General features: G+C 44.7%; 1 protein-coding gene across 1 annotated transcript; it reads left to right on the top strand.

Moving 5' to 3' along the window:
- The first annotated feature begins 223 nt into the window (after positions 1-223).
- On the top strand, positions 224-6,928 carry ADCYAP1 (adenylate cyclase activating polypeptide 1). Its single transcript, XM_065889845.1, has 5 exons — positions 224-857; positions 1,185-1,295; positions 3,470-3,601; positions 4,046-4,144; positions 5,261-6,928. Exons 2-5 carry the CDS (start codon positions 1,186-1,188, stop codon positions 5,448-5,450), a joined length of 531 nt encoding a protein of 176 aa, XP_065745917.1. The 5' UTR covers positions 224-857; position 1,185; the 3' UTR covers positions 5,451-6,928.
- Positions 6,929-17,890: the final 10,962 nt, after the last annotated feature.

Raw genomic sequence — 17,890 nt, forward strand, 5'->3', positions numbered from 1 at the left:
CAAAACAATTAAACTTCTTTAAAATTGTACTGTATGAGTGAAAGGTGTTTATGAGAAGTCGATGACTCCGGATCTTATCCAAGAGGACGGCACAGAATAGTTAATATGTTCCTTGAGGGACTAGGATGCTGACGTCTTTTTCTGATACCCGATCATTACGTGACTGGAAAAAAAAAAAAAAAAGGAAGTCATTCCATGAATAAAAATCGGAGTGCAACAAAATATTCTGTACTTAAAGGCCATGGGCAGACAGATGTTGACAAAGAAGGCTCTTCCAAAGCCACGTTCGGATTGATTTCTGCTAACTGCACATATAAACAGGAGCAGAGGGCCGGTCACCTCTGTAACCACCGGCAGCAGCCAGCAGAAGCCGCAGCTTCAGACGCAGCCAGAGGGACTTCTGAGCAGAGAAGGCGCTGCCGACTCGCGCAGCTGCCTGACCAAGTGGCTCCCACAGACGCCGGCTGCGCCGCGGCCCTCTCTCTTTCCTTCGTCTCCTTCTAAGACTTTCCCTCTTTCCTTATCACTTCTTTCTCTCCGTGAACTTAAGGCCACTTTGTCCCCCACCCCTCTTAACTCGTCGCCCCCTCCTTCTTCCTTCTATATCTCTCTCCTCGCCCCCTTCTCTCGGTGTCACGCTCCCTCCTAGTCCTGAGCGTCCACAAACTTTTGAACAGAATACCGGCCTCAGCAAACAAGTCCTTCAGCTCCTCCTGCTGCTCCTGCTCGTTGCTGCGGCTTCTGCTCAGACACTAACGCCAGACGGTGATGCCTCTTGGGTTGTGACTCCAGCGCAGAAACTTGGAGAAGCCCTTTGCCCGCCGTCCTACTTGGCAGCAAACCCTCTCCTGGCAGCGGTAAGAGTTGAATGGTAAGGGGAAAAAAATCTTACCAAACCAAACAACTCACCTGACTGCTAATTCTTTCGCCAGCATCAGGGTACGAGTTAGCTTTCCTTCGTACCAGATCTGGCGAGTTATTGGGCGTTGGGTATATACATATACTTTCTAACTAGAGCGAGAAGGAAGTGGCGGGGGCGCGCCGGCTGTCATTAAGCCGTATTCAATACTGGGAGTCAGAGGTGAGCGCCGTCCCTCCCTCAATTCAGGGAGTTTCTAGGGGTCGGAGGGTGGAAGGCCAGTGGCGTTCTGACCGCTGTGTGCTCTCTTTCGCGTCCTGCGCAGAATGACCATGTGTAGCGGAGTGAGGCTGGCCCTGCTGGTCTACGGGATAATAATGCACAGCAGCGTCTATTGCTCACCTGCCGCCGCCGGACTCCGGTTTCCTGGGATCAGGTAGGTGCTGGCTGCCCTAGCTGAGCTGAGGCCGGGGCTTCCCTTCCCCTGACACCTCCTCGTGGTCGCCCTCCTGCAGTTCCTCGGTCAGGCTACGACCGGTCAGGCTTACCACCACCTCCCCATGCGCCCCCACTGCACCGCCACCAGCCTGGGTCCGGCCGCGGGTCAGTGGCCGTGGCTCAGCGGGAGGATCCCGGCAGACTCCGCTGGGCCTCAGCCCCCCTCCCCCAGCCCGCCGCAGCCGAGGCGCCTGGGTGGACCGAGCGCACTTCGGCGGGCTGGAGAAACCTCCCCTCCCCCAACCCCTCCCACGGGAGGGGGGCAGGGCCGGGCCCTGAGTTGACTTCTTTTCCCTATTCTTAGCTTGAGTTAGGAGAACTTTGGCTCCCGGAGCCAGTTTGGGGGGGGGGTGGTTGAGAGTGAAGCTCCCGTGGACTTTGCTTTGTTACAGCTTGTTCGGGACTATCGGGGCGGGGTCTCCCTCTCTCTCCTCTGCTCTCCTCACCTCAATTCGAATTCTTTCTACTGGAAGAGCTTCCTCTCAAGTGATAGGTTTTCCAACTGCATTTTGAGTCTTGGGGAGAGGGAGTGTTGGCCGGGTAGAGTTAAGAAGCTATTTGAGAGAAGGAAAACAAAGATGAGGGAGGGGGAAATAGATGAAATGGATGCAAAGGAGCAACAGAAACCAAACTGGCAGGCAGTACTGGGAAGGCAGCCCTACCCACCCCAGGCAGGAGTAACCCTGGCTTCCCCCACCCACCCCCAATTCCGGGTTTCTAATCGGTCGGCGCTGCCCAGGTTCCCCGCCGCAGCCCCAGAGTCCCGGGCCTGTCAGCGGGAGAGTGGAAGCTCGCAGCGCAGCGCAGCATCGGCACTCCGCTGTGCACCGGGCTCCCGGCGGCGAGGAGCGCGCGTTCTGACCGCAAAGCTGCTCCTCCGAGCCGTGCCCAAGAATGATCTCCTTAGGGGTCGCTGACCATTGATTTGGGTTCTGGCTTCGGTATTAGGATTCCAGCATCTGGGCACGGGGTACGGGGTGGAAGTGCCCAGAAAGACCAGGAGACTCCGAGCAGCCGGGCCAGGGCAGACAGGCGCGTCGCCGAGGAAAGGCTGGGTGTGGGGCGAGCGCAGCAATGCCTTGCCCCTACCTCTCCAGGAATGGAGGAAAGGCAACCGAAGTAACGAAGTATGGCTAACCCCTCCTAAAGCGCGCTACTTGCCTTGGCCGCTTTCCTAGTGTCTCCAGCGGCCGAAAGCGAGTGGGTTGTGTATACTAACCCACCTCTCCCGTCCTGTATCAAGGATTGAGTTGGTAGGTTAAGGGCGACTGCGAGATCGTTGTCTCTCGGTCCCCTGTTGACCCTTTGACCCTCTCCCTTTGCCTCTGGGTTGAGATGCTGTCCCGCCGCCCCGCCACCGCTAACATATTAGCGCGAACTATCTACTTACTGGACTTAAAAGCCTTATTACACCCCCAGCTATTTTCAAAGTCCCGTGTGCCTGGCACTTTCTCCGGGCAAGAGGTACCGGAGGGCGCGGACATGCCACAGAATGAGCCGCTGCCAAACAGGCTAAGTTTAGGGGCATCTATTACTCATGTTCCTGCCAGATCCTCTCCCGCCCAAAATAGAAGCCGGAGGTTCTCCGTGACCTACATCTGCGCGGGGAAGGACTCCCCTGGGCTCGGAGGCTGGGTGGGGGTGGCTGCTGGCGTTGGCCGCCGGACTCCCCAGCCATCCACCCTCTCTGGCTCCCGGCCTCCCCTATCCGGTCTTCGCGTGGCCAGCGTCTCTCTCCTAGAGCCCTTCTCATCTCTGCCCGCCGCTGCTTGTGGACGGAGGCTCAAGCGCCAGGCCGGGAACGGAGCGGTCCTCCTCCGTGGCCAGGTGTGCTAAGTCGGCGCAGACGCCTCGGCTTCCCAGTGCCCGTTGAGGCCGCGGCCCGGGCAGGGCGACCCTGCACCCGCGAGAGGAGGGGTGGGAATTTCTGTTGGGTGGAGCTTTCTCCTCCTACTTCTACCCGCACCCCTGTCCTAGAAGAAGAGGCAGTTCTCCAAGGGGCGCCTTTAGGAAGAAGGAAAATCGTGAGAGCCCCTAGGGATCTTTGGGTCCTCGCAGAGCCGAGGAGGGACCTGTAGTGACCACTCCTCGTGCCCCCGACTACCGCTGCAGGCCGGAGGACGAGGCGTACGACGAGGACGGAAACCCGCTGCAGGACTTCTATGACTCGGATCCACCTGGCGTGGGGAGCCCCGCCTCCGCGCTGCGCGACGCCTACGCGCTCTACTACCCGGCGGAGGAAAGGTACCACCGCACGGCCCCGCGCCGGCCCAGGACTGGGAGGGAGAAAGGGGCAAGGGGTGGCCCATCGAGTAGGTTCTTTTTCATAAAAGCCCTCAAGCCTCTCCTCTCCCGGGATGGTTCCCACGAGAGCGAGAGAAAGTCAGTAGCGGGCCGGTTTGTGTGGACGTGAGGGCCGCGTGGGGACGAAAGGTCCGTGGCCCAAGGAGTGGCAGTGAGTGCGCGCCCTGGCCGGGTTCCACACCTGCGGTCCCCGGAGGGCAGGACGAACTCCGGTTCCTGGCACTCACGGGAACATCCCAAGAGTCCTCCCCGACTGCCTTGCCTCTGGGGTTTTCCCCGGCAGCCTCCCGGAGCACCGGGGGTTGTGCGTGCCCAGCTGGGGACCTGGGGCTGCCACTTAGGGACAGTCAGTGACCCCAGGCGCGCACTTTGCCTCCTTGTTAGAGATTTCGCCCACGGGGTCCTTAACAAGGCCTACCGCAAAGTGCTGGACCAGCTGTCCGCCAGGAAATACCTGCAGACGCTCACGGCCAAGGGCGTGGGGTAAGAGTTTGCGAAAGAGTTAACCCGCGCGTAATGGCGCGCCCCCGCGAGCGCCGGGGTGGGTATCTGTGCCAATGCGTGCTGGGCGGGCGGCGCAGCTTCTACGTCCGTGCGTGCACGTGGGGCCGAGGGTGCGTCTGCGCCGCAGGGTCTGCCGGGCCAGCTCCCGGACGCAGACTAAGGTTCGGAGACCGCGACTTAAGTTTGGCCAGAGAGCTCGGGAACTGGGCGGGGAAGGGAGAAGGCAGGAAACGCGGGGAATCTGATCCGTTTTGAATAATTGAAAAAAAGAAAAAGCCCCCTCCCCCACCCCAGGCCTTCAAAACCTTCAAGCTTCGTGGGACGATTGGCTAGGATAGCCTCTATGCATGACTTTTTCTTTTCTCATTTTTCTTTCACTGTAAATTCAGTTCGAAACAAACAAATCCTCAGATTTGGACCCTTAAGGAAACAGTTTTTGCTGGTGCCAGACAAACCCAGAGCACTGGGCTTGCGTGGAGCATCTCTCAGCAGAAGGCAACATTTTAATAAAGCCCATGGGACAAAAGATTACATTTTCCTCAATTAATAATTCATGCGATGAAAAATATTGCCTACAGCCTGTCTACTTATATTATTATCACGTTTTTCACTTTAGCGCGCAGGAGAGGAGTGTTCATGTCTGACTAGGAATTGCGAGATCGATGTAAACTCCACGGCAGCAGCCAACTTGAAATTTAGGGCTCTTCGGTTATTTTCTCTGTACGTGGGGTTGGGTGGGGGTGTGCCAGGTACGGTCAGGACGATTGAGCGCAAAAGCATGGATATTCAAATCTCAGCGGGCAGCGTTCGGAGAGAGGTTGGCCTTAAGTCGCTTGCCTTTGGCCCGGACCTCATCTGGGGCCCATTCTGTAAGGACTTAGTGCCCCAAGATAGTCGGTGGGGAGGGAGGAGTGAGGGTTCCCATCGCAGCCCTCCCTCCGGCAGCTCTCTGGCCGAGCAAGGCGGCCCGGTGGGCTTTGAGAGCCGGCGTCCTCCCTGAAGACTCCCGCTTGGGGTGGGGCCCGTCTGCCTCCAGCAACTATTCAACCTGTGTCTCCCGCCCCGCCACCCTCTTCCCGACTTCTTTCCTTGCAGTGGGAACCTGGGCGGAGGCGCGGAGGACGACTCGGAGCCGCTCTCCAAGCGCCACTCGGACGGAATCTTCACGGACAGCTACAGCCGCTACCGGAAACAAATGGCTGTTAAGAAATACTTGGCGGCCGTCCTAGGGAAAAGGTATAAACAAAGGGTTAAAAACAAAGGACGGCGAATAGCGTATTTGTAGCGATGAGTTACCAGCTACCCTGTGTATACAACCCTGACACACTGAAAAGTCATTTTCCCAACTGACTGAACAGTCATGGCTCTTGTGTTCTGTCCAAACATGTATTTATGTATGAAGTAAAGCCATTAAATGAATATTTTGATAATAATATTGTTTTTCTTTTTACAAAGCACTAGAGAATGCACAGATATACTTTGTGGACCAATTATTGATATTGATATATATATATATTACAAATATATATTAAGAATATATATATAAAAGTATAATTGAAAGCAGTTCAAAGTGTGCACAAGGATTGAAAATTCGCCTGAGCTGTTTGTTTTTATATAAAATAAATAGAAAAATAGACAATCATTGTTTTGAATATTACTCCTATTTTTGTAAACTGGAATTAAAAGGACAGTATTTTTATCCACTACAGGCCTGAAGATATTAATACCGACCATTTGCTACTGTACATAAACAGTGATGCCCTGCTCCAGGGAGATTTTGAGTAATGATTTGGGAGAATTGCTGAAGGGCACTCTTTCCCAGTGAGTCTTTGGGGCAGGCTGCTTCAATCCCAGCTGGACTCAACTAGCCACTGTCCCCCTCGCTGGGTGGCAATTCCAATACTTCTGCTTTCTTGGATTCTACTTTTATGTGTATTTGTTTCTCTTCAGACTCACCCCAGAAGGAAATTCTCCTGATAAAACAACAGCTGGATCCAAATTGCGCTTCTCCCCAGGATTCATACCACTCCCTGGGGGAGGAATCGGACTCTACAGAGAAGGGAGACTTGAATAGGAAGCTCCCTTTTCTGTACTTCCAGGGACCCCAATATTCCAAGGTTAGGGCAATTGGAACAAAGTGAAGGAAATGTAGGAATATTGGAAAAGGCAGAGCGTACGGCAGTAGGAGGAGGACCCTCCTGGAGAGGGACTGGCTGGGGGCTGCCTCAGGCCTGGGAGCTGGGCATAAGCCGAGTCCCACCGTAGTCCCCTGCCTGCCTGACTTTGGGTGCTGGGTATTGGAAATGGATGCAAAGTACAATGTGTTTTTCTCCAGTGCTGTCCATGCTTCTCATCTTGTGAAATGGCCAGGATCCTCCCCTTTGAACCTTGCTCTGTAGGAGCCACCCTTTTCTTTCGTGGTTTTCTGAAGACTTCTTTCCCACCCTCTCGCACCAGTTTTTAAAGTACTGTTTACCATTTTTCATTCACTTCTCTTAAATTTGTAATGCTTCTTAATATTTTTGTTGTTTGATGCTAGCACTTATTGTAAAGTATAGGAACCCTTGTGTAGTTACCACTAAGTAATTATGCACTAAATATGAATCTTTTGTTTCTTGTTGATTGAGTTTGTAGGTAAAATGTATTTTTCTACATTATGGCTTATTGCTTAGTAAAATTTATTTCATAAAACCAACCTTTGTCATATTAGAATGTGTAGTGTTCACATGTTGGTCAGTTGTACTAACTGATAAATCATTTAAATCTCATCTTCATATGTATGAGTACTATCTTATATTTGTGGTCAAGAGTGAGGTAAGCAAGCTCCAACAGGCCCTGAGAATGTCCCCTTGTATTCTTTCTTGGCTACAGAAAGCATGTCTGTCTGTTTTCTATCAATTTCTTGAACCTGTCAAGTAATCTCAATAAACAAAAGAACCTTCACCCAGCAACCAGCTCAAGCAACAACAGGCAAACCAGCCAGCCAAACTCCCAAATTTCAGGTCCAAGTTCTTTTGAAAAAAACAAAACAAAACAAAACAAGAAAAGATTAAACATTAGCTTGTAAAGTTTAAAGGACCTTTCCTTTTCCTTTACGGATTTGATCAGTATGAAGTCATAAATCAAAGAAAACTGACTTGGATTTGCATTCCCAGGCGGGATGGATGCTGCTGGGAGATCACATTGCAAACAGTGAAAGCACAGAGGCATTCGATCTATGCCTGAGTCCTGTGTACAGAATCAATCTTTCTTTAATTCTGCAGTCTCCTCAGGCAATGTGACACGGGATGCAGTTTGCAGCTTTAGTGCCTTTCTTCGCCTTTTAAATCGCCACGAATCACAGATGGCTATTTAGTGGCCCTACAATGCTGCAACACATCGGCTTGCATTTTAGTCTTATTTGTTTCTTGGATAATGGGCAGTTTTCTGTATTTGTGTCAGCTGTTAGTGGTGAAATAGGGCTCTAGTTAACCTTTTCTTTACGAAGTCTAATTTAGTGTTCCCGTGGCTAGTTGCAAGCATTTACAGTGATCACCCAGTTTAATCTTTTGTATATTTTTTAGAAATGCCAAGAGCCTTACTAATAACCTGGAGCAGATTTATGATATAGTGATAATTTAGATAGATGTTAGTCTTGAAGCTCTTATTTTATGTGCAACTGATTATAAAAACATCTTACCCGAGTATTATTACACACATGATATCTATAATTAGGACTTTGATAACTGTTATATAAAGTGTGTAAAATTTGTATGAATAAATTTTTATAAACAATGCAACTTCGTCTAATGTGTGGGGAAAAAAGACATTCAGGAAATAACTACTTTAAAATCTCTTAAAGTATTTTCTTTAGCGACCATAAGATTTTTCATGTCTGGAATATCTAATCATCCATGTATTTTCATAAATTGTATTTTAATATCTGCTTGATGGGTTACTGAATTCGACTAAAAATTTAAAGTAGCTACTTAGATGGAGACGCCTAAGAAGATACTAAGCTCATAAATAGGTGAAGATATTGGAACCTTTATAGGATGCTCAATTTAGATTAATTTCCGTCCCCTAGTGTGTAAATACATTGCTCAGTACTCAGAAAGTTGCTATCCAGTGGTGGGAGATAGTAACTGGGTATTAGTTACACCTTTGAAATAGAAATCTAACATTGTTATTTTGTAAGTAACTCTGCACACTAAATTGGTCTCCATAAAATTCTGTATAAAAATGACTTAACTTTGGAGGTTTAAAAATATGTTTAGAGATCTATAAACAACTGTCTCTGATTAAAATGCTTTGGGCAGAAGGAAAAAAGGATATGAGTAAGCAAAGAGTTAATTAAATATCTTTAAAAGAAAATGTACTTTGAAGTCCAGGACAAAATGTGAAAAGTCATTTGTGGATGTTTTTTTAGTCATATTAACAAACTTTAAAGCAAAGCCTTCATATGAAATTCCCATACATTTCTCAGTGGTGTTTATTTTGGAGCCCTTGCTATTTCTGGGTTAAAAAAATGTAATAAAAATCACTTATAATAAGTCACATACAATTTAATTTAAATTGCCAAGTTTTCATCCTAAATATTAATGCATACAATTAATAAATCAATAAATGTGTCACAATAATATTAAAGGACCAGTAAAGATCTGCAAGGATTCAAAAACTATCTTTAGAACTTAGCTCAGTATTTAAGGCCCAGAATCATATAAGGAGGACCTTATGATCTAGAGGTCTCATTTGTAGTGTATCTAAAAAAATGAACAGTAAAATTCATGTTTACATTGGATTTTATTGGATAAGGAGTTTTTCTTCTCCATCTTTAAACTGCCCCCTCTGCTGCAACCCTCCACGGAGTCGCTGAGTGTGTGTGTATATATATATATATATATATATATATAGTATGCTAGTGTGGTAAGTGGAAGAATGAAGAAAAATAAAGCTAATTTATTTGGTTGAGGGCTAATGACTTGTTGAGAAAATAGAAATAAGCCCCAGACTGGCTGACTTCAAGTGAAGTTAATTGTATTTAGCAACTTTCTATATTCTGTTACGTGGGTTAACTCAAATGATGGTTGTTCCTTGGAGGGATTGATATATTTAGGTACCCAAGAAGTCATCAGATGTGCCCTATTGGTGATAGGGCTGGGGACACATTGATTCAATAGAGTATATATTTACTGAACACCTAAAATGGAACAGGCACACTGGTTGAGAAAGCCTAACTAACATGTGGGAGTTAAGCTAGTATTTTTTGAAAGAATATTTTTCTGCAACAGGATCACATGGGGGAACTTGTTAATAATGCAGATTTCAGGGCTTCACCAGAATCAGTGAATCTGCATTTTAAATAAAAACCGTAGATTAATGGGCAATGAAGTTTGAGACTGCCTAGATCTAGAATTTGGCAACATATGTAGGCACATGTGTGTGCTGGGACTATTTTTTTTCATATTAATAAGCAACAGGTTATGCTCTCTGTACACAGTAATAAATACATCAATAAGCTGTATTCTCCCAGGATGGACATTAGGTTCTTGAGAAGTTGTAATATTTTCTTTAGGTCACTAAGTCCATAGTTAGCATTATTTTACTTGTACGTTCTGGTTGGACCTCTCTGTTAGAGGAGCTTCTGGAAGAAGGGTGATCCTGTAAATAGAGTCTAAGTAGTTCAATCACATGACTGAGAGATTAATGAAATAATAGAACCTGCGCAGCTAGCTGGCAGTAACTGCGGATCCAGAAGTCAACTTGCAATTGCGTTATGTCCAAATTTGGCTTGAATGTGTCCCCCCAGCTGTTTACAAGATGATTTTACTTGGAGGCTCCACTGACCTCACACTCAACCCTACTGTTCATGCTGTTACAAGACTGGGAACCAACATCAAGTCTGAGCTCTTTTTCTTTGGAACCCTTCTTTGAAGAAGGGAGATGCCTGCTTCTTTTTCGGCCTCACCACTGGCTTCCTGCGCTGGTTCGTAACAGGTCAGCCTGTGCTTGGTCATTTCCCCTTCAACCAGGTAGCTTTAGCTCCTTTTTATCCCTCTGATGTTCTGGGGCAGCCTCCACTGTCACAGGGTCCAAAGTTCCTCATACTCTGGACCCAACATGATCCTTCTTTAGAAGGAAAAGTTCTTATCGGTCTTGGAAACTTGAATGCTCCTTTTCATCTCCCACAATTCCTCCATGGCCGGAATGTCCTTTCTCAACCTAACCCAACCTAAATATTCTGTAAGGGCTGACTCACACCCTCCTTTTTAAGGGATCTTCCTCAGCCTCTCTGAGTAACATACTGATACCTCCACCACCATCCTTGCACTTGTTTCTGGTGACCCTTACTCTGCAGCAGTACTTCTGATCTTTAATTCCACGCTGCTCTGACCTGTTCCTGAACTGTTTTGTAAGTGCCTGGCTTGTCTCCCCAGCTCCATGATCTCCTGGAAGTCGTGGATGACAAAATGCACGTTAATGTCCAACACACTTCTGGGAACATAATAAATACCTCTGAGTGATGGAAATAACAGAGGACTTGCAGAAATCACCTTGACATTTCCCCCTTAGTCTAATAGGACAGCTACAAAGTGTATGTAGTAAGTGAAATTAACTTATTAATTAGGTGTTCATTGTAAATCAAACTAGATCTTACTCCAGGAAAAGCTACATAGAAAAGAATGCCAAATTAATTAGGTGTGTTTCTGCGATAAGATAAAATGAACTTTAAATTCGTATGTAGGCAAAAGGCTGCGAGAGACTCAAGCCACCAGGCCTTAAGTTTTTCATCCTGATGAAGAATTGTATTTCCAAATTAGAGGGAATTCACCTTATGCCTCAGGAAAGTCATACTTTTTCCTAGAATAAAGGAAAAGGGATTTCTTGAGAAACAGACTGGGAACTGGACTGCTCTCAAAGTGATAATTAACAGGGTAGTTATCTGCAGCTGTCAAACTTCTCCCATCAACAGAAATGTGATTTGGAACATAAGTTCATAGACAGGAAAAGGCACATAAGGAAAGACATTTTTTAACAACAGTGGAACATCGTGGTAGGTGATGTCATCTGGTCTAAGTTTATTTTCTTCTAGCTATATCTTTGCTATATATTACAGAATCCTAATTCAGGGAGGACTATTACCTATAAACCTAAAAGAAAATAAGACAATATGGTATGCATCTGTGCACATTTGCCCTCCTCTTGTTAACTACCTGGATTTACTCTTTTTTTTTTTTTTTTTTTTTTTTTTTTTTATGGTACGCGGGCCTCTCCCTGTTGTGGCCTCTCCCGTTGCGGAGCAGGCTCCGGACGCGCAGGCTCAGCGCCTATGGCTCACGGGCCCAGCCGTCCGCGGCATGTGGGATCTTCCCAGACCGGGGCACGAACCCGTGTCCCCTGCATCGGCAGGCAGACTCTCAACCACTGCACCACCAGGGAAGCCCTGGATTTACTCTTGAACACAGGTCCCTCATGCAGCTCTTGGCTTTTATGGGATGCAAACTGCACTTCTAGATGTAACTAATCAGGATAATTGTCCCCCCGACCACAATTCAGGGCTTGACATGTTACCAATTTCAGAATAGTGGGATTAGAGATTTTTTTTTTTTTTTGCTGGAAGCTTCTAGGAAAGAGGCTCTTTTTTTTTTTACTTCTGAATGGCATGGTGTATGATTTAACACAACATATAAGAAGCCAGCCTCACAATGGAACTGAAGCCACGAAAGACAGACAGGAGTGATAGGAAGAAACATGTCCCTGAAAACAACATTGAGCCCTTGAATCAAACGAGCCCTTGAATCAAACAACCCTGAAGCCTGGACTGAACGTTCCTGTTAAATAAGCCCATAAATCCCCTTCATTGCTTAAGCCAGTTTTGTTTGTTGTTTGTAAGTTAAGACCTGTGTTGCAAGTCATGGAAACCCGACTCATACTGGCTGGGTATTTTTTCTTCATAAATCAGGAGAGTGTTAGAACTGGTCTGCAGAAGTTCTAGCCAACAGGAAGTGTTACAGCTTCCATTGCCCCAGTGTTCCAAAGCCTTCAACATGCTCTGCTAAAATTTTACTTTAATGTTTAAATATTGTAAAACATCTAGAAGTAAACCCAGTAACTGCTTTTAATTATAGTAAGAAATATCCTGTGAGGACCCTCACCATCCTTTGCCATCAACTCTACTACTTCTCTGAACCACTAGCATCTTAGAACTGCTCTGCTCTGAAACTTTTTTGAAATCCTGCCTTTCCCTGTACCCATGAAACTTGTGATAAAACTCAATAGAGCCACTTTGGAAGACAGTTTGGCTGTTTTTTTTACAAAAGTAAACATACTCTTACCATAAGATTCAGCAGTCAGGCTCCTTGGAATTTGTCCAAAGGAGTTAACAACTTATGACCACACAAAAACCTGCACACAGATGCTTAGAGAGTCTTTATTCATAATTGCCAAAACTTGGGAGCAACCGAAATGTCCTTCAGTAGGTGAACATCTATGATGTTCTGATGCGCCCACCCCTACAGTCCTTGTGAGAGTTCAAATGTCCAATTGACATATTCACCTGGATGTCCAAGCTCGCTAGGTACCCCAAGCTCAATATGTTCCCAAACGAATCATTATCCACATTTATTCCTCCTGTTTTTGACATCATTATCCATCATGTTACCCAATCTAAATACTTCAGAGTATTCTTCTCTTCCTTTTCCTCCTCTTTACTCCATTTATTTAATCGGCCAGTAAGTCTTACCGGATTTTCCAATCCTATCTTCTGCAGAACTCCATATTCACATAATCCTTTGCTGTTTTCACAGTAGCCTCCTAACACTTTGGCTCCACTTACTTCTTCCTAGTCATTCTCCTCTGCCTCCAGAATGATCTATCTAAGATAAAATCCTGGTTATCTTACCTCCTTATACTGGCTTGAAAAAATTTTTATGATTTCTTCTGGCCTATTGGATGGAGTCCGAAGTCTTTAGCATGTCTTTAATAATTTCCCTCTAACCTACCTTTCTCTTCTCACCTATCACCTTCTATTTGTGGGTCCCTCTCTCTAGAACGGTCTTCTATCCTTTTTTTTCCCCTGGTGAAATGCTACTAATCTTTCAAGGAAGGACTAGCTCCTTTCTCTGTTTTCCTGCTGCATTTCTTCATACTACTTACTAGACATGCATACACATCTTTTGCTGATAGGATGAGAACCTAAGGACCATAATTATTCAACTTCCAACGCTTAGGGCCTGTAGCTTCTGGCACATAATGGACACTCAGTCACTACATGTTGAACTGAAATTAATTCCATGAAGTTGGTGAATGATTATTCTCTATTTAGACACTAGGAACAAAATAATTTAAGGTATAACATGAAGTATTTTGGTTGGATATTAGGAAGGATTTTGACAGCAACAAATACTTTTTGAGTGATTGAGTCAAAGCATATTCCTTTGAATACCCAGTGTTTGTATGCCGAGGTTGAGTTCTGCAGGATTGTTTCCCTCTTTTTCTTATTCTCTTCTCACCCTAGCAGGTGATAAATCTTATACTCAGGTGACAGATGGGAACAGCAACACAGAACTTGAACATGGTAAGTACTCACTGGAAGTTGTCTGTTGACTAAATGGATTTGTTTTCTGAGAAAATATAGGCCACCAATTTAGAGCCCAAATTCCTTGGAGTTGCTTAAAGGCCCCAAGTATATTTGACCTTGTGCATTGACTTGTGTGTTTCCAAAATTTAAGCTTTGATGAGAAATTAAAAAAAAAACAAACACATTCACACAATGGACATGAGACTTTCTTGAGTGTTTGGGAATTTTCCAACTTGCTTATATATGCAGATGTTCTTGGATAAGCCCCTGCTAAGATCTCTTCTAGTTCTCCCACTTTGAGTGTAAATAGGGAGCATCAGAGAAAGGCCGTCCGACTTCTTTAGTGTCATATACTTGCCTGTGGAAACCAGATGCTCAGTTCTACAGTGAGCTGGGGAAATAAATGATGCTCTTAGCATTAATTAGATGGAAGCTATCTTGGGATTGTGATTTTGCAGGGGCACATCTTGCTCACATAACTTTCATAATTATGTAAGGAGCTGATGATCCCATTTGCAGATTCTGTCTTCTGATCATGAGATTATTTATTGTGCTTCAATTAGAAAGAGGGAAGGAGAAGAAACAAAAATGTGAACCAGATCAATCTGCTGATTGCTAGGCATCCTGGTGAAAAAGGATATTGAAGCTGCTGAAGCAAGTCCTCTAGATTTCCCATAAATCCAATCAGTGTGTGTTTTCCTCTAGTATCATCAGTAATGGAGAAAGGATCCTGTCTTTTCTTACTTGGATCTTTGTTTGAGATGTAGTAAGGTAGAACTGCTGTTTTTTTTTTTTTTTAAACTTTAAAGCTGATAATCAGTCTATCTTTTTTTCTTTTTTTAACATCTTTATTGGAGTATAATTGCTTTACAATGTTATGTTAGTTTTCTGCTTTATAACAAAGTGAATCAGCTATATATATATCCCCATATCCCCTCCCTCTGGTGTCTCCCTCCCACCCTCCTTGTCCCACCCCTCTAGGTGGTCACAGAGCACCCAGCTGATCTCCCTGCGCTATGAGGCTGCTTCCCACTAGCTATCTATTTTACATTTGGTCGTGTATATATGTCCATGCCACTCTCTCACTTTGTCTCAGCTTACCCTTCCCCCTCCCTGTGTCCTCAAGTCCATTCTCTACATCTGCGTCTTTATTCCTGTTCTGCCCCTAGCTTCATCAGAACCATTTTTTTTTAAGATTCCATATATATATGTGTTATCATATGGTATTTTTCTCTTTCTGACTTACTTCACTCTGTGTCAAGTAAGACTCTATGTCCATCCACCTCACTACAAATAACTCAATTTTGTTTCTTTTTACAGCTGAGTAATATTCCATTGTATATACGTGCCACATCTTCTTTATCCATTCATCTGTCGATGGACACTTAGGTTGCTTCCATGTCCTGGCTATTGTAAATAGAGCTGCAGTGAACATTGTGGTACATGACTCTTTTTGAATTATGGTTTTCTCAGGATATATGCCCAGTAGTGAGATTGCTGGGTTGTATGGTAGTTCTATTTTTAGTTTTTATAGGCACCTCCATACTGTTCTCCATAGTGGCTGTATCAATTTACATTCCCACCAACAGTGCAAGTGGGTTCCCTTTTCTCCACACCCTGTCCAGCATTTACTGTTTGTAGATTTTTTGATGATGGCCATTCTGACTGGTGTGAGGTGATATCTCATTGTGGTTTTGATTTGCATTTCTCTTATGATTAGTGATACTGAGAATCCTTTCATGTGTTTGTTGGCAATCTGTATATCTTCTTTGGAGAAATCTCTGTTTAGGTCTTCTGCCCATTTTTGCATTGGGTTGTTTGTTTTTTTGATATTGAGCTGCAGCATGAGCTGCTTGTAAATTCTGGAGATTAATCCTTTGTCTGTTGCTTCGTTTGAAAATATTTTCTCCCATTCTGAGGGTTGCTTTACATCTTGTTTATGATTTCCTTTGCTGTGCAAAAGCTTTTAAGTTTCATTAGGCCCCATTTATTTATTTTTGTTTTTATTTCCATTTCTCTAGGAGGTGGGTCAAAAAGGATCTTGCTGTGATTTATGTCAAAGAATGTCCTTCCTATGTTTTCCTCTAAGAGTTTTATAGTGTCTGGGCTTACATTTAGGTCTTTAATCCATTTTGAGTTTATTTTTGTGTATGGTGTTAGGGAGTGCTCTAATTTCATTCTTTTACATGTAGCTGTCCAGTTTTCCCAGCACCACTTATTTTTTTTTTATTTTTTAATTTTTTTTTTAACATCTTTATTGGGGTATAATTGCTTTACAATGGTGTGTTAGTTTCTGCTTTATAACAAAGTGAATCAGCTATACATATACATATGCTCCCATGTGTCTTCCCTCTTGCGTCTCCCTCCCTCCCACTCTCCCCATCCCACCCCTCCAGGCTGTCCCAAAGCCCCGAGCTAATATCCCTGTGCCTTGCGGCTGCTTCCCCCTAGCTATCTACCTTACTACGTTTGTTAGTGTGTATATGTCCATGACTCTCTCTCGCCCTGTCAAAACTCACCCCCCAGCACCACTTATTGAAGAGGCTGTCTTTTCTCCAATCAGTCTATGTTAATAAGTAGCTTATGTCCCTGAAATTACTCTGAAGGCATCCTAACATAGGAGGGAAAAAATAAATTTATGCAGTAAGGGTTTATCTGACTGTACCTTGAAATAACTAACTTTTAGTCATTCTTAATAAGTTATCTCTGTGTAGACTCAAGTCGTTTAGCCTTTAGGCTTAATTTCGTTTTTCATTCAATTTATCTAAAAAACTGTAGACAACTGATCCCCAGATTCTTGCAAAGGTATTCAACTCAAGTCTTTGAAAGTATTCTTTCTGGTTCCTTTAAATGACTGAAGAAATCTGCCAGGGAACTGAAGGGTTGGTGAAAATGAGGGCTTGGACAGTTACTATTCTAGAAATTACCATTAATGTGATAAACACAAAGGATCCATTTTTCAGCAAAGGATTTCATAAAATATAAGGCTGGAGGGGGTTCTTATGAGTGTGGCTTCCTAGGTCTCCCCAGTTCCTTGGGGGAGATGGGCTTGGGAGGGTAGCAAAGGTAATTTGCCTGCCAAAGGTGGGTCCTGTCAGGCAGAGGGAAGCCCGAAGTAAGGGATTTCCAAATCTCTTTTACCCCCAACTACAGTGCCCCAAATCCCCAACTTAACTACTTTATAGTTATAATAACTGCTTTTAGCAAGTCACCTGTGTCTAATGTGCTGCTATATTTTCTTATTTTATAACCTTTGCCCCGCTGTGCACAGATTATATAATAATGACTCCACCAATTTATAGTCACATGGAATGAACTATGTAAAGATGACCAGTTGTGAACACACACAAACAGGACTAGCTACATAATTTTGGGGGCCTACAGCAAAATGATAATGCAATACCCTTTTAAAAATTTCTAGACAACAGCAAAGTACTAACCCAAGCGCAGAACTGTTCTGAGCTCAGGGCCTAATGGGAGTGTACAGATCATACGGCCATGAAACTGGCTCTGGTTCTAGATTTGGGAGTGCTGAGTATGGCAGGTCTGGCCAGAGCTTACCCCAGAACCCTGTCTTTATTTGTTCTTAATGTTCTATCCTTTGTGTGTGTGTGTGTGTGTGTGTGTGTGTGTGTATGTGTGTGTTGTGTGTGATTTGACATGCACATAATTTTATTGTCTATTCAGTTTGCCATTGGCTGTGAAGTAGAGGAGAACAGATTTTTAAAATTATGGCTAAAAAACACATAACATGAGCTCTACCCTCAACAAAATTTTAAGTGTGCCATACAGTATAGCTTCCTGTAAGCACAATGCGGTACAGCAACTTTCTAGAACTTTTTCATCTTACATGACTGAAACTCTCTACTCATTGAACAGTGACTCCCTCCCTGCCCCTCCTGCCAGGTCCTGGCAGCCACCCTTCTACTCTCTGCTTCAGTGAGTTTGACTACTTTAGTACCTCATGTAAGTGGAATCATGCAGTTTTTATCCTTCTGTGACAGGCTTATTCACTTAGTATAATGTCCTCAAGGTTCATCCATGTTGCAGCATAGGCCAGGATTTCCTTCTTTTTCATGGCTGAATAATATTTCATTGTAAGTATGCACCACATTTTCTTTATCCACTTATGTGTCAATGAACATTTAGATTGTTTCGACCTCTTA

Source organism: Phocoena phocoena, chromosome 13 (assembly GCF_963924675.1).
Source record: "Phocoena phocoena chromosome 13, mPhoPho1.1, whole genome shotgun sequence".
Lineage (NCBI taxonomy): Eukaryota > Metazoa > Chordata > Mammalia > Artiodactyla > Phocoenidae > Phocoena > Phocoena phocoena.

What these genes read in the sequence shown, in the direction of transcription:
- ADCYAP1 (XM_065889845.1), top strand. Translation starts at nt 1,186, where the DNA reads ATGACCATGTGTAGCGGAGTGAGGCTGGCCCTGCTGGTCTACGGGATA. An exon ending in TACTACCCGGCGGAGGAAAG is followed by an intron (nt 3,602 to 4,045) that starts GTACCACCGCAC and finishes CCTCCTTGTTAG; the next exon opens with AGATTTCGCCCACGGGGTCC. An exon ending in CTCACGGCCAAGGGCGTGGG is followed by an intron (nt 4,145 to 5,260) that starts GTAAGAGTTTGC and finishes CTTTCCTTGCAG; the next exon opens with TGGGAACCTGGGCGGAGGCG.